Here is a 24,404-nt window from a genome sequence, read left to right as displayed (position 1 = left end):
GCTATGGGACATACCCAATGTCTGGCATGTGGAGAACTTTGGGAGGGTCACATGGAAGTGTCAAAACATAATTTTCAGAAGATTACAAACCTGATCCACTTACTCACAAATATAGAATGTCAAGGGGGAATTCCTAGGTTAGTTACAAAATGAGCTTATTTCTCAGAGAGCAATAAAACCATAACCAGTGGGGTGAACTTTTCTATTAGACAGTAATCATTTGCACCTCTCAGGGACAAAAAGACCCACAAGTAAACATATAACTTCAGAGTCTGGTCTTTACTCAATAATGAACAGAACATAAAACAGAGTTACATTCCCTGGATAACTCAATAATCCCCATTAGACCCACCGAACAATGTTCAAAATGGCATGGAAAGCACGTGCTGACTTCTCTGTAGCTTATTCTAAGTTTCAGGTAATTTTTTTTTAACAGAGAACGAGAGAAGAGCAAGGAGTAAAGAACATGGCACTGGGGGAGGGGAAGAGGTCCAGCCTCTTCTCTGAGCCTTGGGTCCATTTCCAGAGCTTGGCCAGGAGGCCCACCCCCATGAAGCCCCCACCACAGAGCATGGAAATGGAGATGGTGCCCCTCCACACTTCCCACACTCTCACCAGCTGCCATCTGTCCCTGGGTCTTGATCAACTGTCCCTGACTCCTCTGGAGACACTAGAAATACATCTACTGTATCTAGATGTACCAACTGCATAGAAGGCTCACATGGCAAATGACTTTGCTTCCATTCCAGAAGGCCTTGGGAGCCAGGCAGTCCAGATGCTCTCCCAGATCATGGTGTACAGACCAAGAGTAGGTTCAGTGGTAAAGGTACTACAATAGAAAGTGACAGATCTGGGACAACGCTCACATCTTCTGAGATGGAGAGCAAGACCAGGCTGCACTCTCCACATGGCCCACTTGGCCTTTTCCTAGGTCTGAGGCCCTGAGCTCCCTTCCACTGCTGTCCATGTGTCCCCAGAGCACTCACTTCTGGTCCTGGCAGGCCCCTGCCTCTGACCTCATTTCCCACTAGCTTGTGGGGTGTCAATCACCCAGCCCAGGATTGGACTAAATGCATTCATTCCTTGCTCTCACACACAGAATGCCCATGACTGGTCACCCTGCAAGAATGGGCATGGGACACCCCCCCCCCCCCACTGCCAAAATCAGTGCTGAGCCTGGGCAGCATCCAAGGCCATGTGGCTTTTCTGGTTAAGCCCCATTTCCCAGATGTCCATGGCCTCGCATGGCCCTAGTGCTCCTGTGTCCCAGACCCAGACAGACAGAGCTTGGGGTCCAGGCCCCACAGGTGGAGTTTTAGTAGAACCTAGTGGAGACTTCAGGCACTAGCTTGGGGGACTCCTCTCCTCCTCCACAGGGGAAGTGAACGTGTGTGTGTGTGTGTGTTGGAGAGAGAGAGAGAGAGCACAATAATAACATCTTAGCAAAAAGGACACGAAATCCAGCAAAGGAAAGCCTTGCATTTTATTTAATGTTCAAAGAGAGGAAATAAAAGAGATTTGGAGAGATAGGTTGAAAAGAGATGAGGTTAAATTAAATAAAACTTTAATGTTAGTTAAAATATACTTAGAAATAGACCCCTGCACATAAGCACATGTGCACACAAAGCACGTCTCTGGTCCTGCCTACTCCAGATGTCTGATTCCCTGTGCTTCTCGCCCACCTGCCCATAAGAAAAGACAATTCCACAATGTTGTTCCAAAAACAGTCTTTCCTAAGATACTTACATGTACTTACACTGTTCCACAAACAGCAGAGACCCACAAAGCTGTAAGCTGACCCGTCCTGCAAGCCCCCTAAAACTGGGTGCTGGGTCTGCTGCTCTCATATGGGTTGTTCCATCAGTGTATCCAAGGTGGAGGGGTGGGGGTGGGAGGGATTTTTGATAGAGATCTCCTGGCCTAAAGGAAAGAACCCTTTTTAATCAGGATAAGTACGGTCCTATAATAAGTAGGTCCTGTAATAAGTAAATCCAAGTAATGCAAAAATATGTTTAAGATCCAAACCCTAATAAGGATATTGAGAAGGGGAAGAGAAAGCAGGGCAGCACTTCCTCAGAGAAAAGTGGGCATGGAGGTGGGTGTGCCTGGAAGAGAACCATGGGGGGCTGATGAGGGAAGAGCCGAGACAGCCAGAGGAAGAGCAAGGTCTTTGCAAGGTGAGTCCCCTGCCACTCCAAATGGTATGTTTTGTCACATATGAAACATCCATTAGGTAAAACACAGGGACTAGAGACAAAAGGAATGGCCTTTGAGTTTCATGGCCTCTTTCACTCTGGGGCAGAAATACTGCAATCCCTACCACCTGCCAGGCCCTGTGATGTGAAGCCTGGCCGGTGCATGTGCACATTTGAAATTTCGTTGGCCTCTGGAATCACACCCAACACCACAGTTAAAACATCCATATACACTTATTTTTTAAAAATTTTAATCATGGTAAGTACACATAAAATCTACCATATTAACCATTTTTTTAAAGTTTATTTGTTTTGAGAGAAAGAGAGTTGAGAGAGAGAGCACAAGCAGAGGAGGGGCAGAGAGGAAGAGAGAGAATCTCAAACAGGCTCAGTGCTATCAGCGCAGAACCCTATGTGGGGCTGCATGTGGGGCTTTCAATCTCATGAACTCTGAGATCATAGACTGAGCAGAAATCAAGAGTCAGATGCTTAACCAACTGAGCAGCCACCCAGGTGCCCCAACCATCTTAACCCTTTTTAAATGTGCAGTTCAGTAGTATTAAGTATATTCACCCTATTCTGTAACTAATCTCCACAACCCTTTCATCTTGCAAAGCTCAGTACCCATTAAATAATTCCCCACTGGACAGACTTGTTTAAGTTTATTTATTTATTCTGAGAAAGGGAGCACAAGCAGGTGAGGAGCAGAGGGAGAGAGAGAATCCCAAGCAGGCTCCATGCGCAGCACAGAGCCTGATGCAGAGTTCAATCTCACAATTGTGAGATCATACCCTGAGCTGAAATCAAGAGTTAGATGCTTAACCAACTGAGCCTACCCATGAACCCCTAGACAGACTTATTTTTAATGATGATTTTCTTCAAGAGAATTTCATCTCCTGCTATCATCCCTGTTTTCCTATTTCCTTCTCCACATTCCCAATCATCTCTCTCTCTCTCTTTCCCTCCCTCCCTCTTTCTCAGTCTCTATCTCTACACACACACAACAACAACAACAACAACAACAACAATGCAGCTTATTATGAAGGCATTATTGCCCTCCCCCTCTCTCTGTATGACCACTGTTGACATTTACATGAGAAAAAACACACATTCCCTACTTCACAGAGACCCTGAAGGGAAAGACTGTTCCTCCAAAGGGTTTCTCCCAACCCAGGTGACCTGTGGGCTCAGGACCCTCAGGAGGAAGGAGCCTCAGGTTAAAGGAGGTATCCAGAAGGAATCTGCTGAGTTAACACCCACTGGCTTAAGACCTCTGGAAGGAGTTGTTACCTAATCAAAAAGGGATCCCTCCTCAGATTTGCAGTGAGAATGGAATCATACTTCACTCCAAACTTTGTAGTCAGGGACAAACTTATTCCTGGTGGTGAGCCACCAAGCTGGCCAAAGTCAAGGGGCCTCTCTTGAGGCAAAAAAAAAAAAAAAAGAATTGGACATACCCCTCTTTTGTCATCACCTAATAAGAAACTAGGAAACTAGGAAACAAAACAAGCATAGAGGCATGCATGAGGAAACCACAATGGTAATACCAGTGCATGCCATTTTTCTCTTTACAGAGAAAGGTAGAGATGGTGGTAGGGGCGAGTTCCAGAACCCCCTAAGCATCCACACACTGCTTCTTCATCACCGTGAATTCACCATTCCAGGGGAGTGCTCCGACCAAAAAACTACACATTACTTTCTGAAAAAGACCACAACCACAACAAAATCAGTAATGCCAAAAAGAAAAAAAGTGTCCTGTTGCTAGGTGTTAGCTTAGGAATATGCTAGAGGATAGGTCACCAGCCATCAAGGAATGCTCCCAGGAATCTGCTAGATGTTTCTAACCAACAGCAGATACCTGGAAGGGTCTCTGTTCCCAAACCAACCATGGATACACAGCAAATACTAACAATCATGGTGTTTTTCTGGGAGATAAGATATAAAATTGATTTTAATTCCCTTTAATATTTTCCACAATGTACATAAAGCAATTTTATGTCAGATATAAACTAACATATATTATCTTAATTAAATAATGTCTTTTGTTCTAATAACAAGCCTTTTGTCTAATAACAAGACCAGTTTAAAGGGTTTCTAGCACCTACCATCTTTTATTCCAAAGAGCTCTTCTCTCCATTTCAAAATTTTTTAATGTTTATTTACTTTTGAGAGAGAGAGAGAGAGAGAGAGAGAGAGAGAGAGAGAGAGAGAGAAGGGCCAGAGAGAGAGGGAGACACAGAATCTGAAACAGAATCCAGGCTCTGAGGTGCCAGCACAGAGCCTGACGCGGGGCTCGAACTCACAAACCATGAGATCATGACCTGAGCCGGAGTCAGACGCTTAACCGACTGAGCCACCCAGGTGCCCCTCTTCTCTCCATTTCAAAATACTATTGAAATAACAAATGAATATTCTATGTGTGTGTGATAGATCAATGGGTGGATGGATAGATAAGTAGATATATAGACAGATTACAGATGATAGATAGAAGATAGATAGATGATAGATAGATAGATAGATAGATAGATGATAGATAGAGATCATACATATATAGAAATACTGGAAAAACAGCAAAGAGCATCCTAAATACCTGGAAGCATTGAGGTACTCCCAATGAGCTGTTAGGAGTCAGAGAAGGGAAGCTTGGTATCTGCTGAATATTGGACACATGCAAAGAAGGACTAAAGAGGCCTTTTCCCCCAGAAACCCAGACAAAAAATACCAAACCAAGATGGCTTTATAGACAAATTATACCAAATCTTGGGAACCAAAAGCTCCCATGATCTCTAAATTGATCAGAACACACACACAAAAGATGGAGAGCCCTCATTCTTATTATTCCAGACCAGAAAAATCCTGAAACTAAAATATAGCTCTTAAATAAAGAGAAAAAGCTGAGGGTTGCTGGAGGGGTGTTGGGTGGGAAGATGGGTTAAATGGGTGATGGGCCTTAAGGAAGGTACCTTTTCAGAATGAACACTGGGTGTCATATGTAAGAGATGAATCACTGGGTTCTACTCCTGAAGCCAAGACTACAGTTAGTATGTTAACTTGAATTTAAATTTTAAAAAATTTTTAATTAAAAAATATATAATGGAGGGGTGTCTGGGTGGCTCAGTCAATTGGGCATCCGACTTCAGCTCAGGTCATGATCTCATGGTTTGTGGGCTCTGTGCTGACAGCTCAGAGCCTAGAGCCTACTTCAGATTCTGTGTCTCCCTCTCTCTCTCTGCTCCTCCCTCACTCATGCTCTCTGTCTCAAAAATAAACGCTAAAAAGCTCAAATGTATCTAAAACAAAAATCTTAAAACAAAATACTAGCAAATTAAAGGCAGTTACATATTAAATATTTAATGTCCCTGATGCACTGTTTCTCAGACATTCCCAGTGATATGAAATATGTGGAGTGTCTGTATCTGAAAATTCTGATTCAGTAGGTTTGGGATGAGGTCAAGGAATGTGTGTGTGTGTGTGTGTGTGTGTGTGTTCACCACATGCTGCAAATGATTCTTTTTTTTTTTTTTTAAGTAATCTCTACACCCAATGAGGGCCTCAAATCCACAACCCAAGATCGAGAGTCACACACTCTACCAATTAAGCCAGCCAAGCACCCCTGATTTTTTAACATTAGGGAAGTTTAAGAGTACTTAATGTATATATAATCAAAATTCCTAAATAAAAAAAGTAGCATGTTGAATCTCACCATATTCTATTGATTTTGAAGGGAGTTCTCTATGTCTCTTGGACTTGGTGCCTGTTTTCTTCCCCAGATTAGGGAGGTTCTCAGCTACAATTTGTTCAAACAAACCTTTTGTCCCTTTTTCTCCCTCTTCTTCTGGGACTCCTATGATATAGATGTTGTTTTGCTTCATGGAATCACTTAGTTCTCTAATTCTCCCCTCATGATCTAGTAATTTCCTTTCCCTCTTTTTTTCAGCTTCATTATTTTCCATATTTTCTATTTCATCTATTCTCTCTTCTTCTTCTTCAGTCCTCACTGTCACTGTATCTAGTTTATTTTTCATCTGAAGTTAAAGCATTTTTTTTAATTCATCCTGCCTAGTTCTTAGGTCTCTGATCTCTGCAGCAAGGGTTTCTCTGGTGCGTTCAATGCTTTTTTCAAGCCAATATGTTGTTTTATGACTGTTGTTTTAAATTCTTACTCAGTTATATGAGCAATAATTTGGCTGTTATTTCTTCTTGACTTTTCTTTGAGGGATAATTCCTCTGTCTTGCCATTTGGGCTAAGTTTCTGTCTTTGGCACTTTTTAAAAGCTTGTTATGTGTCCTGCACCTGAAAGTACTACTGTATGAAAAAGGGGTCATACTCTGTTCAGGGCCTGGCACTCCAGAAGTGTTTCTGGTGTATACTGTGTGCACTCTGCTGTTGTGTTTTGGCTACTGTATCCCACTGGTCAGTCCTCTGGACAGTTCCTCCTTGCTTGCAGTGGTGGAGTGTTTGGACCTTTAGGGTGTGTGCTTTGATTTGTTGAAGTAACTCTGGATAATAAGAGTGAGGCTGATCCCATAAAAACAGAAAAAGGAAAGAGGAGAAAAGAAAACCAAACAGAGAATCAAAAAGCTATGACTGATTTCAAGGAAAGAGAAGGGAAGAAAAAAGGCAGAAGAAAATAGAAAAGATGGAAAAGAATAGAAAAGACTGAGATATATATATATATAATATTATATATGTATATATACATATATATGTATTATATATTATATATAATATTATATATGTATATATACATATATATGTATTATATATTATATATAATATTATATATGTATTATATGTACTATGTATATGTATTATATATAATTTATATATAATATATTTTATATATATTATATATAGCCTATATATAATATATAAAATTATATATACAATATATTAAAATTTTTCTTATATATAAAATAAGAAATGACAAAAAAATCAGAAACTATGAGCCTGATTCCAAGAGAAAAAAAGAAGATGGAGGAAAGAAAGGGAGAAAAGAAAGAGTTGCCTGTTGGTGCCTGGGGCTGGTGGCTCTGCTGGTCTGGAGGAGAGGCCAGCTGCTTTGGTTCAGTCTTGACCCAATAAATCAGCATTTGCCAGACACAGAGAAGCAGTGTTTGGTGTCTTGCCTCCACCGGGGGCCACTGTGCTGCTCTACGAAGTCCCACCCTGCTGGTGTTGGGGGGAAAATGGCATCATCCCAATCTCTCCTTCCCAGACCAGGTGTCTCAATCCTGCTGTTCAGGTAGCCTTCACAAAATAGCGAGGGCAGTGAGCTTGCCCTGTGCCACAATTCTCCTGTAGCTTGTCCTTGGCATTCAGCTGGGATTCAAAACCTGAAGTCTTAAAGGACCTGGCATAGTGCAGACCTGCGCCCCTCCTCTGGAGTAGATGCTTTCCACCCTGCTGATGAAAGGCCTTTGGCTGGCATCTGCAGGGGTTCTGTCCTTAGGGAGACAATAAACCCTCTTGCCAAAGCACTCCAGGAAGGAGACTGTTCTCTCCCGTGCACCCCGGAGATTGTTAATCCACACTATGTACTCCAGGGCTAGCTCCCTCTTCCCCAGGAGCACGTGCCATGGATCCACTCTGGAAAAAGTCACACACTTTCAAAACCTTGGAGTTTTGAAACAGTTCTAAAGGCTGTTTGCAAAAAAGAACTAGTACACTCGGTACTTCTTGCTCCCTGGTCTATGGCCCAAAGAGGTTTTCCTCTTGTGCTAACTCAATGCCACACTTTCACAACCCCTCTCTCTCTCCCTTTTGTGTCTCCACAGAAAGGGTTCCCTCTCCTTCATAAGTTTTCCATTTTATCTCCCCCAACTCACATACACACACAACTTGACCCTGCCAAGCTGTCCAACTGTGGAGATCCTTCTGCCACTCTGCAGATTTATTTCCTGGGTGTTCCAGGTGATGTGATCTCAATACAGCTATGTTTGAGGGACAAGGAAAATCCCAGTCCCCTTACTTCACCATCTTAACTCCTCCCCCCACCCCCAAATCCCACCATGTTCTAAAAGACAAAGGCAGACAATCCATCATGCTCTTCATTTCCAAACTGGGCCTAACAGAATAGCTCCCACAAAGAAAGGCAGCAAGAAGAAAGACTGTTCTGGCATCAATGATGTGACCAGAGAATACACCATCCATGTTCATAGAACATCTACGGAGTGACCTTCAAGACGTGTGCCCCCAGAAAATTCAGAGAGAGCTACAAATTTGACGTGAAAGAGATGAATGTGCATATTGACACCAAGCTCAGCAAAGCTGTCTGGGTCAAAGGAATAAGGAGTGTGCCATGCCATATTCATGTGCAATTGTCCAGAAGACATAATGAAGATAGAGATTCCCTGAACAAGCTTATATATCAGTTACCTATGTAATTGTCACCACTTTGAACAACCTGCAGTCAGTCAACATGGAGGAGAAAAAACCACTGACAATCCAAGCTATAAAGTCCCCTTCAAAAAAGGCCATATTCTAGACATGTAAGAATGACTATTAGTGAATTCATTATTTTATTACACTAATGGATCAAAGAAGAACAATTATTCAATATACTTGGTAGACACTGAAAGAATAATTGATAGATGAAACATTCTTAAATAAAAAAAAAATAACTCTTGGCAGAAGGAATTGGAAGAATTCCAGAAATCAGCACTTGATATAATATTTAAAATAAGATATAAATACTGAAAGCACCATAATCAAAGCCAGGAATAAGAAAAACTTCCCAGCATTACTATTCTTCAGTGTTATTCCAAAGACTTGGAAAGAAAAAAAATAGTTTTCATTATTGACAAATGTGTGTGCTTAAAAGCATGCACCTTAAAATTTGGGATGGTCCATGGAAGCTTTAGATAAAATAAGTGAGCTCCTTGAGGACAATTCTCCTTAATTCTAAGATTTTCTATAAATAGGTAAAAAAGGAACAACTTTTCTATAATCCTAATGGGCTCTGTAGAGAATATAAATTTGAATCACCCATACTTCTACTAAGAGTAAAAGATAAAGAAAAGCAACATAAAAGCCAGATGGCATGAAGACATACTCCCTGTTTAAATGTTTGCCCTGATAGGTGTCTACTATTAACTGGAAATGATTGGATTTGTTCAGTTTGAGCATACAGTGTCAGCTTTAGTGAGACATAGCAGAAGTACACTTTGTTAATGGGCCCTTGCAATTTCCTGTTCCATGGCTACATGAAATAGTGGTTCTCCAAGTATGGTCCCACAGCCAGCAGCAGCAGCAGCGGCTGGAAACTTAAGAATGTAAATGTTGGGATCCCACTCCAAACCTACTGAAGACATACTGAATCCAAAACTCTGCAAGTAAGACCCAGTCTTCTGGGTTTATCGAGGCTTCCAGGTGATTCTGGTGCCTGCTCACTTAAAGAACCACTGGTGTAAACAAAGGCAAAGACACACCTCTTGGTCAAACCTGCAGAAGGTCTGGGGCCTTCACCAATCTCTTGCATGAATCTGGGGCTCTCCCCACCTCTGAGATCAGAAATACAGGCTTAATGCTAAAAGCTCCTGAGTCAGGTCAGCCTGTTGGTGGGGATCTTTGGGCTCTTCTATGACCTTCCTGGAAATCATGGCTGACCCTGGCAAGAATCAACTGTAAGTCTGGAAGGATGGGAACACTGTCTGGCTTAGTCACTGCTTAATCTTCAGCACCCAAAATAGCACCTGGTGCAAAGTAAGCTTTGGTGAGTAGCTAAGTGAATGAACAAGTTTCCTTTTGTGCCTTCACAAGGATGAGCAACTGTGGGGCCACCAATGGTTAGGTTGCTCATCTTGGTCAAAGAGAATAGACTTTCAGTGAACGTGTGTTGGAAAGTTTTTCTGCACCAGGAGGCCAGAGTTGATGAAACTTTCACAATAAGAATGACCCTGACAGCATTCTGTCCCTAGGATGAGGGGTGGGGAAAGACTTAGAGGGATCCACCACATTCCATCACTCTGTTGCCTCTGCTCTAAAAGTCACAAGGTTGCCCATCTCTAGACAAAAACTTGGGGAGTGATCCAGACCTTAGAGAGAGGGTGTGTGCACCCCAAGTTCTTCTTACTAGGGCTCAGAGCAGCCAAGACCATCACAGAATGTTAGTCACCTACCTTTTCCAGTTTGGTGTTCTCTTGAATGACACAGTTTTCAGTACCATTTGAAAGCTTTCTACAATTGCTGCGGGCAATTTCAACATCAATAAAGTATTCCAAACGATCTGTGACCTGTCAATTAGCAATTGTGCAATTTTATTCAAAAAAACTTTTATTTTACTTTGTTAAAGTTTTAGCCAAAAAAAAATCTTTAAAAAAATGCTCTCCCCCTCATCCTCTCTCCCTATCTCCTACTCCTTACCCCTTCTCTCTCAAATATATCTTTAGAGGAAGGTCTATGACATCCACTGCCTAGATTCCTTTGCATGCTGATACCAGTTAGACATTGGAAACCACTACCTGGAGCTGTATGCTCAGGGAAAAGTCTCCTTTTCAGTGTAGGGCCTCCTTGAAGGCAAGACTTTCTAATTCCATTTCTGTCCCAAAGTCCAGGGCATGCTTCATGAGATGGGGGAGAAGGATGAGTCACCAGAACCATCAGCTCTCTTGAGCCCAAAATGTTACAGGTTTACACTGAACAGATAGGAGGACAGGCCCTGTGGCCACACTGGATGCCCCTCCCTGATTCCTTTCCCACACCTCCCTTCATAGTCTGTTTTCTGGTGACATCTCCTGCTTTGGAGGGCTTCCCCCCATCTAAGGAAGCAACCCTTAAAAGTGTCATGCTTGTTGGAGTTTGTCATATTGTTCTCTGTTGAGTGTTTAGTAAGCAGACAAACAGTAGGTCTACAGCAAGGCATCAGTAGTTACTGAACTCATTAATGACTGACTCTGGTTAAAGCTACTCATCATGCCCATTTAAATCAACTTTCATCTGGTTTTAAAAGATTATAGTAGGAGGAAAAAAGGAGTGTCTTTCTTCATTGCTATCTGCAACCTTTAATAAGGTGGTATTAAATTTTAGTTACATTTCAAAGAATTAACAAGGTGACTTTAGCCTGCATGGGAGAAGCTGGTTAGATAACATCAAGAGCTGATGGTTTGAGAATGAAGTTGGTCCTTAGGGAACCTCAAAAATACCATGGAGGCAAACCCAAACACCCACAGCACTTCTTATCAAGTCCTAACACTTTCTAACGCTCACGGAGTGCTTGCTCCCTGCATAACACTGTTCTTGGGGCTTGGCACATGCCCACACACTAACCCCCTACAGTGAGGCTGTCACTACCATTGTTTTCAGGGAAGGAAACTAAGCAGAGGAACTAAGTGACCATCCAATTATCAGGCAAGATAATCACCATGCTGTCAGGGTAGAGCCTGCTTGGGATTCTCTCTCTCTCTCTCTCTCTCTCTCTCTCTGCCTCTCCCCCACTCTTGCAAGTTGTGCACACACTCTCTCTCAAAATAAATAAATAAACTTAAAAAAAAAAAACAGTCTAATCACATGGATCCCTGGAACTCCCTGACCTAATGTTTATTTGGCATCTCAGCATTCCTAAGATAGAATAAAAGATTTTGCCCATGGCTTTCAAGACCCTGCATGGTCTGGTCCCTACCAGTCACACTGGCTCCTTTGAGTTGCTGAAGTGGGCCATGCTCCTTCCCAATGGCAGCCTTCTATGCCTGATTGATCTTCCCAACCCCTGTGCACCTTCCCACCATCCCCCCCTGCTCCTGTCCTGCAGCAGATGCTGTGAGTGGTGCCCATGGCCCTTGCCTTGCTGTTCCCAAAACACACTGTCACTTCCCAGGGTTCCCTGCCTGGAGGCTTCCTGACCAGCAGGAGAAGCCAAGAGTAGTTCTTAGCCAATGACAGACAGGAATTGATACGTAAGCAACCAAGCTCCTATCTTATAGTGTGGCTCAACTCCAAGGCAGGCTATGCACCCTCTCCTGAAACCCCAGGAAGACCAAGTCCAGAGGCCAATAGTGGTCACCTGCATAGTAACTCTGTCTGTACTGACCACTTCCCCCACCTCCTTTCCCCTCCAACCTCCTGGTGCTTCCCAGGATGGCCTCCCAAATAAACCACTTGCACTTGACTTCTAGCACTAGCATCTGCTGTGGCAAACCCAAACAGAAACACTTCCCACCAGCATCCTTCACCTGATTCCCTCCTAGTCTGCCCTCAGGTTTAGCTTCAAAAACACACCCTAGGGAGGTGGTTCTCAGCCTTGACTGTGTATTGGGGTTACTTGGAAGGTTTTAATACCTATTGAGACCTAGGTCTCACACATGGATCTTCATTAAATTGGTGATGATGCAGCAGGTACAGTAAGATATTTACAAGCTCCTCAGGTGAGAGTCTGCTCAAGGAAGCCTTCCCCTGACCCCAGACCCCTAGGTACCACGCCACCAGGTCAGATGCCCCAGCTTTCATTCCAGGTTTAGTGCTATTTCTTTCTGACTGGAATGCTGGCTCCCTGGGAATGTGATTATTTCTGTCCATCTCACCTCCCCATCTATAGCAGTTAGCATAGAAGTGGCTGAGAGAAACTTGCTGAATGCATGTGCTACATGGATATCAAAGAAAGACAACTGTTAAGGGGCCTGGGGAAGCTACAAGAGTCAGAATCCATTCTTTATTTCAAAGGTCTGCAGGAGTGCCCTGGTGAATTATGCAGTGTACCCAGTCAATAAACAGAGTGCTATCAGCATAGTGTACTGGAGATATAGGCTGGTGGCTCACATGGTCCCAAAGAGACAGGGTCAGAAGTACCAACAGAGAAACTGGCTCAGTTCCTGCAAGTGAACATGGCATATGGAGAATATAAAAAATGAAGTAAACTCAGCCAACAATGACGTCTCTGGTAAGTATCTTTACAATTCATTTCCAAAAGTTTCACGGTGGAATTACAAGCCACAGCATCAACCCACAGACTGAGGATGGTACAGTCAGATGAATTCCAGCTTTGGGGGATTTTTCTCAACCATGGCAGGCAAGGCCATGTGTTTCTTTTTTTTAATGTTTATTTTTGAGAGAAAGAGAGACAGAGCACGAGCGGGGTAGGAGCAGAGAGAGAGGGAGACACAGAATTGGAAGTAGGCTCCAGGCTCTGAGCTGTCAGCACAGAGCCCGACGCAGGGCTCGAACTCACAAACCATGAGATCATGACCTGAACTGAAGCTGGACGCTCAACTGACTGAGCCACCCAGGTGCCCCAAGGCCATGTGTTTCAAGTCACCCTCAATGGAATCCAAGTAAGCAATGCTTCCTAGCATTTGGACCATGCATAGTCATGTGAGGAGGGATACATTTTTCTGAACACTAAATCAAAATGTCTGTACTTCCACTAAATGAATGTTGGATTCAAATAATTATAGAATATAGGAGGAAGGACTTTATTACTTACATATTGAATAGTGCCACATGTCTCTTTTCAACCCCACAATGCACGCTATGTGTTTAGATTGAAATGTTGCCTTCAGCAGCATTATTGCAAAATATTCATGGCACTCAATTTGTCTCCCAATACTAGCAAATGCAAATCATGGACATTTTATTTGCAGTTTAGAGTCTAAATGAATAAATACACATAAAGTACTTAGAACAACACTATAAGCATATATAGAAAGTGCAGTGATGTTATAGCGACATGCAAGTGAGTATGTACTTGAACACTCACATATTTAGAACTTTCATGTATCATTGTTTTTCTTGCAACCCCATTCTTTCAGTATGGCTTCAGTCTGTGCCACCATACCAAATATGCATATTGGGAGAGAACACCTTTACCTGCAACTGGGCTTGTACTGTCTTGATCACCTGGAAGATGTACTTATCCTCACTCTCTTTGTTGTATTCTTGCATGGCAAACCACAGACATTGCTTCACGTTGGCATTTGAGGCATTGATAACTTTTAATTCCCTCAACACTTTGACTTTATTCTTGTCTGGATCTGTGCTGGCCACCAGGGCCACCAAAATGGTGATCAGTAGGAAGCAGAACTCCCAGGATCTGGTCATGGTCCCTCCGTCCAGGGACACAGGTGAGCCTCCTCGTCCTCTCAGGGCTGGAGCTGCAGGTGGGGTGCAATTTCTGCTGCCACCAAAGATTCAAAGATCTTACAATAGCATCAGCCCAGCTGCATTCAAGAAAGAGCCATTATGTTCACTCTTTAGGGCTATCCCTGTCTCCAAGGAAATAAACCTACAAGAAGCCAGTTAAATAGTCCCTGCCACCAGCCTTCTGCCCTCTATACCCCAGGTGTGGTCTGCAGTTCATGGAGAACACTTAGGCCCAGGTATGCCAGCAACTACCTTGTGCACTTCATCCCCCCACTCCTGTTTTTGCACCTCAGGCCTGTAAGATGTGACCGTGAAAAATGTTGCTGCTCCAAGGTTTCCTGGCTCCAACTCTCTAGGTGTTCTCCAGCTGGCTGTACCCAGTGACTGCCCCCTCCTCCTTTTGCCGTTGGCTATGGCCCACGCCCCAGCCTGTGGTTCTCCTGGCTCTCTAGTGCTCAGTTTGTGCCTAGGCCCTGGTCAGGGGCCTCCCTCACTTCTGATACTCTTCCCTGTCCATGCCCTTGCAGGCATGTCACACTTTGTGATGTAATCCAGCACCTGTGACTCTGCCACTGTCTTTCAGTGCAGGCAGTTCACATACAACAGGCAAGCTGTGAGGGCTCCCAGAGGTTTCCTGCCCACTTGTGCAGTGACCCCAGCTTCCTAAATTTTGGCCTCTGGACTCCCTCTGTTTGGGCCAATAGCACTTCATTCTGCTGTAATTGCCAAGGTGAGGGTCACTCAGCCCACCTGATGCTCAAGACCATGCCTTAGCAGAAGGGGTGCATGCAACCCTGAGCTCTTAGAGATTCTGCTTCTTGTGAAAATCCCAAGTCAATGTCCAGCAAGTTTCTGCAGGGGCAGAGAGGTGGGCATTTGTCTCAGAGCCAGAAGACTGATGGGCTCTTGACCATGAGAAGTGGCAATGTATAGGAAATCATAGACAGGCATAAATATGTGAAACATTGCAGTGTGAATATACCCTATTGTATTTAAACTGACTGCCTGTTGATGGTTGTTTGGTTTGTTTCTCATTTACAGCTGTTACAAACAGTACTTAGTGGACAATACTTTTCCAATATCTTTATGAAATTACACAGTTATTTCTGTATAATAGAAGACTAGATAGAAAATTGATACAAAAGCTTTATTCAAATTAAAAGTTAGTATATACTGCCAAACTGTTAATTCTGTGCTAGTAACATATCAATGATTTTCAAATTTTGCTATATGTTAAAGGCACTTAGGGTATTTTAAGGAGTACCGAGGCCACTCCCACCATTAAAATCAATCTTCGGAGAGGGCCCAGTGATGAGGAAATCATCATTTTTTAAAGTTTCTAGGGTTTCAGTGCACAGTCGGTTTGAAAACTAGTGTACTGCATTTACGTTTCTTGTGTATCAATGTGCACATGAACCAGGATGCAAAACACTAAATAACCAATTCTTCATAGATAAAATTTTTTTTTATAAAACAAATGTGAAGGCATCTTGATCACACTTTAGCTGTGTGCACCCACATCTTCAACCACATCTCTAATAGCCCCTCCCACCTCACCAAGGACCAAGCAGTGCCCTGCCTCCATACTCAGGCCCAGCATCCTTGCTGGGGCTTGATGTTGCCTCTGCTGGATGTTCATCCGTCACCTCCATCCAGCAGTTCATACACCTGCAAATCTCAACACAAGTGTCATTGCCCCCACCCAAATCTAAAGTGCCTCTCCCAGCTACTCCCATCTATTCCCAGTTACTCCCAGCTACTATTCCTGCCTACTTTCACCTACTCCCTTCCTACTCCCACCTACTAATAGCTGCCTGCAAGGATCAGGGCACATGGATCTCCATTCCACTTATATTTTACCCAATGGTAGCCCTCAGGCCAGGGACCTAATAACTCTGAAAGCCAACACCCATATCTGTAAAATGGAGACAAGCTTTTTCCTATCTCTGATGGTTCCCATGACACAGGGAAATAGGGTGGGTGAGGCCCCTCAGGAGTGGAGCCCATATAGATTGAGAGGTACCCCAAGGCCCTTACTGGGCTCCATCGTCAAGGACCAACCCCAGAGACACAGCCCAAAAGAAAGAGAGTCCACTTCAGAGGGTCTCTGGCACAGGAAGTCCCACCACACCAGGGCCCACTGAGTCTTGGCTGTTAGAGTAACTCCGCTAATTGCCCATCAGTCATTTCCTAATAACCAAATCCAAAACACTTGTTTGACTTTCTCTGCCTCTATGGTGCATTTGAGTTTTTTGTTTGCTTGTCTTTTTCTTTGCTTATGAACTGGAGTTGCCCAGAGTTTGCTTAAACATGATGTTTTCCTTTGTTCATGACACACCTGGCATTGGTCCATGTGTGGCTGTATGAGGCAATGAAAAGCCCACGACCCATTGACCAAACCAAGAGCTAGAATGTTATCAATATCTGAAAATATGTGCTCCTTTTTTAATACACAATACCCAGTGTCCCCCAAAGTGACCCTTATCTGAATTTCATATTTATCATCCCTGCCTTTATTTGCACACCTGACGTGCCTAGCTTTGCTTGGGTTTGTACTTTGTAAAAGGATAACTACCACAGTGTATGTAAGACTCCTGGGACTGAGATTTGTTCATTTAGCATTATATTACCAAGTGTCACATACTGAGTCATCACTGAAGTCCTCCAAGCCTTCCTGTTTAAGAAAGGTTCATCCGCACCCATTGTCTTCTCAGGACCTCCCCCTACAGTGGATTGAATCTATTTCTCCATCCATTGTGGTGGATTTGGGCATATGGCTGGTTTAGGCCTGTGCAGTGGAGGCAGAAGTGACCATGTGTCAGGATTATAGTGAGATGTGAAGACGTACTGCCTTTATCCACTTGTCCTCTGGTCATTTTCCAAGGTAAGGGGGTGCCCTAGGACATAGACTGAGAATATGTCATGTAGGAACACCCAGTCCAGGCCCCAGAACAATGTTCAGAACCCACATGAAAGCAAGCCTAGCTGCATCATCCTAAAGTGGAGCCACACCACACCTCCTAGACCAGGTAGTATAAGTGCCTGACATTAAGCTTATTGATTGTAACGTGAGTGCCTGTCTTGAGTTTTGGTTGCCAAGGCATCCATTTCAAAGACATCTATCTCAAACACTGCCAGCTATAGACACAACTACTAGCAAACAACTAGATAAGGAAGCAGGCCACCCCACCATGAAGGTCCTTTCAGAGAGCCTTGAGTGACCTCGATACCTGACCATGTGAATGACCCCACTTCTCCCTTCCCATGCTCCACTTCCCGTTCCTTTTTTTAAAGTTTTTTTTTTTTTAATTTATTAAGTAATCTAGAATTCACAATGCCAAGATCAAGAGTCACATGCTCTTCCAGCTGAGCCAGCCAGGTGTCCCTCCACCTCCCCTGTTTTGCTTTAAATTTGTTAATAAAGAGTGAACCCATGAAACCCTGGATACCTCTCCCTCAGCCTCTAATGAAGGTGGAGCCCCAGGTCTGTGCGTGTTCTCTCTCTCTCTCTCTCTCTCTCTGTCTCTCTCTCTGTCTCTCTGAGACCTTGCTGTGTGGCCACTAGGTGTGTCACGTGCCCTCCAGGACTTGTGAGTAATAAAACTTGTTATTCATAGTTCCCTGATGATTTTGCTGAGGTGTTTCCCTCTGTCATAATGGTACCAGAAAGGCCAGTCCAGCCACAACACTGACCCCAATGGGATGTGGTGGAGGGAATATCTGTGGGGCTTGTTATAAAAGACAGGCTCAAGTGAACATGCAACCCTGTGAATAGGCTTGACAACAATCAGCCAAGCTGCAGTCAGCCCTGAGACCCATGCACTGTGTACTAGACACTTGCTGTGGTTAGCTATGATGGTAAGGAGTAAGTTAGTACACAGCATTCCTTTGCAAACAGCAGAATGATACACACTAAAATCCACACAATTAAGGCAGTATTTCTAGGGTAGGTTTTAGAGAAATATATAGTTACAGTTGTTGATTTTGTAAAAGATCATGCCTCTAACTCTCATAACCCTTTGGTCTCACAAGTATACACACACATACACGCACACACACACACACACACCATCATAATGTTGATATTACCTAGACAATTTTAATTCTGGGCTTCTCTGAACATAGTCAAGCTGTTTTTGTGATTCTGCATACTTGTCAGGGAGGAGTAAATGCTTTGCTATAGGCTACTGAGATTTTCAGGCTGCAGCTGTAGCTGATTGATATAAAGCCTTTATACCTGAGGTATTTTGTCTTCCTTTTAATTTTGGACAATGCGTCTCCATTCTTCCTTCAAATATTTCTACCTTTTTATTTTTGTCTCCTTTGGGGTTTCTATGTTCCCACTGTTGCAGTTGTCCCTTTTACTTCTCTCCTTTGCATCAGTTCATTTTTCTCTTTATTATTTTGTTATCATTTCCTGCTGCCTCCTGAGAGCATTTCCCAGCTAGCTTGTCCACCTCGTGATTCATTTCTCTCTTATATGTGTCCCTCTTAATATCCTATCTGTTTCTCTGCTTTACCTATCCACCCCTTGGGGTTTTTTTATATCTACTATTTCCACATAGTTCTTTTTTTTTAAATAAATGTTTGCCCATTTTTTTTCAGATTACAAAAACCTTTTTTTACCTTCTTAATCATTTTATCTTGCTTGTTTAAAATTTTTCAGCAATCTTGTCTGACAATTCTGCTTCAAATGGTATATTATAGAGCAAGGACCAGAAAACTTTTTCTCTAAAGAGGCAAATAGAAAATATTTTATGCAGCCTCTAAGAATTTCTTAACTGAGCCATTGTAGCCTCATAGCCACCAGAGCCAATATGCCTCTGTTCCAATAAATAAATAAGTATTTCTGTTCCAATAAAACTATTTATAAAAACATGCAGTGTTGGGGGGCGGCACCTGGGTGGCTCAGTCAGTTAAGCATCCAACTCTTGATTTCAGCTCAGGTCATGATGTCACAGTTTGTGAGTTTGAGCCCAATGTCAGGCTCTGCACTGACAGTGTGGAGCCTGCTTGGGATTTTCTATCCCTCTCCCTACTCCTTTCCTGCTCGCTCTCTCGCTGTCTCTCCTCCCTCTCTCTTTTTCAGAAACAAATAAATAAAACTTAAAGAAAAAAACAGGCAATGAGCCAAATGTGGTCCACGGCCAATAGTTTAATCACTCTTATTTAGTTGAACCACAAGGAATTGCTAATATTTGGCTGATATTGATCTATAAAAACAGTGGTTTTATTTGGTTTAGCCTAATTATTGTAGTCCTCAGATTTTTATTTATTTTGGCCAGAAAGTTCACATTCCCTTGAGATGTGTCAGCATCTCTGTCTGGAATGGTGACCTGGATTAGGACTTTAAATTTGGTGAACTTAAGGAAAGGAAAGGTGATGCATCCCAGAGCATGAAGGTCCAGGTACCCTAGAGGCCTTGTCTATCACCTGCTTTGTGCCACTCCACTAAGCAATCCCTGAAGTGAAGAATTCCCCTTTAAATTGTGATGAAGCAACCTTCAGAGGAGGCAGACACCCTAAAATAAAATCCACCTGTTTCAGTTTCCTGTTGCTGCTGTAACAAATTACCGCAAACTGAGCAACTTAAAACAAACAACACAGATTTATTGTTCTACAGTTCTGGAGGTCAGAAGTCCAGAACACTTTTCACTGGGCTGAAATCAAAGTACAGGCAGGTCTGCATTCCTTCTGGAGACTCTATAGGGAAATGCATTTCCTTCTCTCTTCCAGCTCAGAGGCTGCCTATATCCCTTGGTTCACTGTCTCCTCCTCCATGAAGCATCTTCAAACCTCTCTCTGTCAACTTCTCTCTCTCTCTCTCTCTCTCTCTCTCCCTCTCATCTATCTCATCTGCTACTTCCATTTTCATATCTCTGTCTGTATGATTCTGAGCTTCCTGCCTCCCCCATTACAAGGACCTTTGTGGTTACACTGGTCTACCCATATAATCCAGGATAATCTCCCCATTTCAAGGTTCTCAATTGCATTTGCAAAATCCTACATGCAGAATACATTCACCCCAAACCAACATCCCCACCAGTCTTAATCCCTTTATAGCACCACAGATTTGAAATGAGCTACATAGCTTCCTGGAAGCAGACCTTGACCCCACTGGTTTTCACCAGCTCTTCTTTCTGGAGGGAATCTTGTCTTATTTTGACCCCACAGCCCTGGTACCTGCAGCCCTGGAGGTTGCTGCCAATTTCTGTGGTGAAAAGGTAAATAATGATTACCATAAAACAAGAGTAAACCTGTAGCCTCCACAAGAGTCTCACATGGTTTTTGTTTTCTTATGGTTTGCTAGTTTACAGGAATCTCAGTTTCTCTCATTTCTATAGTCTTTCTAGCATTGATCCTGGGAAGGACCAAATAGCCTCTGGTAGTTCACCACCTTGGCAGGAACTGGAAGCCACAGGAGTAAATAAGCATGAAAACGGCTTTGAAGTTAAGTGGGCAATAATCAAAAGAACAAAAACAAAATGGAACCAGCAGAAGAAACTTCAATTTACCCATTGAAAATTAGATTAAGAGGGCAAAAACATAAAATTAGAATATTCAATAAAAGAGAAGTGTTTAAAATGGCAGAGAAGACACGTAGTATAATAGTAATAAAAGTAGTTCATTAAATAAAGTGTTGAAATTCACAGATTACATTTTTTAAAAAAGACCCACAGCATGGTATCTACAAAAGATACACTTAAGACAAGAAGGCACAGAAAAGATAAAAATAAAAGGACAGAAAAAATAGGCAAATATGAAGCAAAAAGAAAATTAGAGCATCAGTCTTTAAAAAATGACAAAATAAAGCTTAAGGCAAAAAAAAGTCAGACTATGGTAAGCAGAACTCTAAGATGACCCCCAAGATATACCCCCTGGTATATACATTCTGTATACTTCCCTACCATTGATTGTGGGTAGAACATGTAAACATGTGAGATACCATTCCTGTGATGAGGGTAGGTTATATGGCAAAGAGGAAGACATTTTGCAGAAGTAATTAAGATCTTTAGTCATTGACCTTTAAGATAATACAAGGGGAAATTATGAGTAGAGCTGATCCAATCAAATGAGTCCTTTAAAAGAGGGTCTAGAGAAGAGTTTCATTTTCAGGATGGTAAAGAACTCCATGGGCCCATTATCCATAAAATACAAGGAACCCAAACTAGACAAAAAAAAGTTGCAAAAACAGGACAAACTTCGAGAACTCACTCTTTCCAATCTCAAATTTTACTCCAAAGCCACAACAATCCGAAAAATTCAGTCCTAGCATAAGGATGGATATGCAGTTAATTTTTACAGCCATTGGCTTTAGACGTGGGACCCAAGACAATTTAATAGGAAAATACAATTTTTTTCAACAAGTGGTACTGGGGCAACTCAGTATTCACATGAAGAATGAACTTGGACTCTACTTCACACCATATATAAAAATTAACTCAGAATGGGTTAAAGACCTAAATGTAAAAACTAAAACAATAAAACCCTTAAAAGAAAATATTGGTATACATCTTTGAGAACTTTTTTTAAATTAAAACCTTTTTTTGTTTGTTTGAGAGAGAAAGAGCATGCAAGCAGGGGACAGGGGCAGAGAGAGAGAGTGAAACCCAAGTAGATTGGATGTGGAGCCAGACACAGGGCTGGATCCCATGACCCTGGTATCATGACCTGAACCAAAATCAAGAGTCAGCCCAACTGACTGAGCCACCCCGGTGCCTCTATTTGTGACTTTTGATTAGGCAATCCTTTCTGAAACAATACCAAATGTACAAGCACCCCAAAAAATGTATAAAAGGACATAATCAAAATGGAAAACTTTTGTATTTCAAGAGCCACTACGAAGAAAGTGAAGACAACCCACATAATGGCAGAAAATTTTGAATATCACATATGACTTAAGAGATCTGAATCTAGAATATATTTTTTTTAAACTACCACAAATCAATAATACAAAGGCAAATAACCCAATTAAAATATGGGCAAAATATCTAAATGGAAATTTCTTCAAAGAATATATGCAAATGTCCAATAAACACATGAAAAGACGTTCAACTTTATGAACCATTGGGGAGATGCAAATCAAAGCCACAATGAGCTCACTTCACACCACTGGGATGATTAGAATAAAAAGGATGGATTATTTCAAGTATTAGTAAGGATGTGGAGAAATTGTAACCCTCATACACTCCTAGTGGAATGTAAAGTGGCACAACCACTTGGAAAACAGACTGGCAATTCTTCAAATGATTAAAGAATAGAATTACCATATGTTCCAGCCCTACTACTTCTAGGTATATACCCAAGAGAAAAATTATGTCCACACAAAAATGTATACACAGCACCATTACTTATGACTGATTAAGGGTAGAAACAACCCACATGTCCATCAAGTAAAAAATGAATAAAATGTAATGTGGCATATCCACACAATAGAATATTACTAGGCAATAAAAAGGGATGAAGTACTGATTACATACTATAGCATGAATGAATCTTGGAAACATTAGGTTAAGTGAAAGATGCAGAGTCATTATATTGTATGATTCCATTTATGTGAAATGTCCAGAGTTGGCAAATCTACACAGACAGAAAGCTAGTTGCTGATAGGCCTGGGGCAGAGGGAGATTGGGAACTGGAGGGTAATACCTAAAGAGTATGGCATTTCTTTTTTGCATTGATGAACATGTTCTAAGATTGATTCTGGTGATGGATGCAAAACTTTGCGAATGTAGGAAAAGCCACTGGATTGCACATGTTAAATGAGAGAATTGTATGGCCTGTGAATTATATCTCATGAAAGCTGTTTTTTTTAAAAAATTATCTAGAAGAGACAAGAAGAAGCAGAGACACTTGCCTGTTGGTCTTGAAAGAGCAAATGGACATGTTGAGCAGAAGACCATGTTAACAGAAGATAGCAGCCTCTAATGGCTGAGAGTCTCAGACCTACAACCACAGGAACTGGATTCTGCCAACTACCACGTAAACTTGGAGGAGGACCCCCTCTCAGATGAATCCTCAGTCTTGGCCAACACTTTGATGCAGTCTGCAGAGACCCTGAACAGAGGACCCAGATAAGTCTGACCCACAGACACTATAAGGTAATAAATGGGTATTGTTTTAAGCTGCTAAATGTGTGGTTATTTGTAACGGGGTATAGAACTACTAATATAGGAACAAAAATGGACAAAATAAGAAATAGAACAAGAAGATACAGTCATGAAAATATCGATAGGCCTAGCACAGACTAACACAAACCTAGCAAGAAATGAGACAGCTGCAGGGGAAAACAAGTAAGTGGTCAGCTTTTTACCTGACAGATAAGAAGACAAAAATTAGATAGATCAAGAAGGCCCCAAACAAGCAGAGGTGAAAAGGCCTGAAAATACATTAATAATCTGTAGTATGAAATGCCACACTCCAGGTTAAAACTCACAAAATTTAACATGTCTGTTTCACAAACGATACCATTAACAAAAGTCAAAGACATTTGACAAATCTGAGACTAAGAAATGAGCTACTGTTATGAGTTAGGCATTGTCTGAGGGGAAATCTCAGACTGAGACTATAAAAATATATTCAAACCCACTGGTAACCAAAGAAGTGAAAATAGGTATCACCAGTGAAATAGGTTAATCCTTTTCACCTACTAGGCTATCAAAAATGAGAAAGCTTGGTGAGACTGATCACGGGGGCACAAGCGAGCTCCTGAGCTGCTGGGGAGCATGAGGACTGGCACCTCCATTCTGGAGGATAAATTGAGGTTTTGCAAAGCCCAAGATGCAGCAAGTCTGTTCCTGAGTACCAATCCAAGGAATTTCTCAGCATATCCATAAATGACCTAAAAGAAGACATTCACTACAGCAAATTTGATAGGAAACTCAGAAGCTCTCTGGAGGTGGAGAATGATGGGTAAAGTATGATTCAGGTCTGGAAGCTAGACTGGATGTATACAGAGAAAGAAGAGTGGATTGTTTATTTATTTTTAAATGTTTATTTCTTAATTTTGAGAGGAAGAGGTAGGGGTAGAGAGAGAGGGGAAGAGAGAAACCCAAGCTGACTCGACGTTGTAAGCGCAGAGCCTGGCGCAGGTCTTGATCTCAGGAACCCTGAGATCATGACCTGAGCCAATATCA

General features: G+C 42.2%; 1 protein-coding gene across 1 annotated transcript; it reads right to left on the bottom strand.

The window, feature by feature from the left end:
• Nucleotides 1–3,719: 3,719 nt before the first annotated feature.
• On the bottom strand, nucleotides 3,720–17,797 carry CST8 (cystatin 8). The gene is made up of 4 exons (XM_019462349.2): nucleotides 17,718–17,797; nucleotides 13,996–14,345; nucleotides 10,317–10,430; nucleotides 3,720–3,894 (listed from the first exon to the last, which is right to left on the bottom strand). Exons 2-4 carry the CDS (start codon nucleotides 14,224–14,226, stop codon nucleotides 3,811–3,813), a joined length of 429 nt encoding a protein of 142 aa, XP_019317894.1. The 5' UTR covers nucleotides 14,227–14,345; nucleotides 17,718–17,797; the 3' UTR covers nucleotides 3,720–3,810.
• Nucleotides 17,798–24,404: the final 6,607 nt, after the last annotated feature.

The sequence above is a fragment of the Panthera pardus genome, unplaced genomic scaffold, assembly GCF_024362965.1.
Source record: "Panthera pardus isolate Hobbes unplaced genomic scaffold, ASM2436296v1 HiC_scaffold_25, whole genome shotgun sequence".
Taxonomy (NCBI): Eukaryota; Metazoa; Chordata; class Mammalia; order Carnivora; family Felidae; genus Panthera; species Panthera pardus.
Note: the sequence above shows the minus strand (reverse complement) of the source record. Positions and strands in the feature narration are given on the sequence as shown.

Bases quoted from the DNA above. Each gene is read 5' to 3' on its own strand.
- CST8 (XM_019462349.2), bottom strand. From the start codon at position 14,226: ATGACCAGATCCTGGGAGTTCTGCTTCCTACTGATCACCATTTTGGTG. The intron at 10,431-13,995 runs GTAAAGGTGTTC...GCTAATTGACAG, and splicing joins CAGTACAAGCCCAGTTGCAG to GTCACAGATCGTTTGGAATA. The intron at 3,895-10,316 runs GTAGGTGACTAA...GGTCTTTTTCAG, and splicing joins AGAACACCAAACTGGAAAAG to AAAGTAATGTGTAGTTTTTT.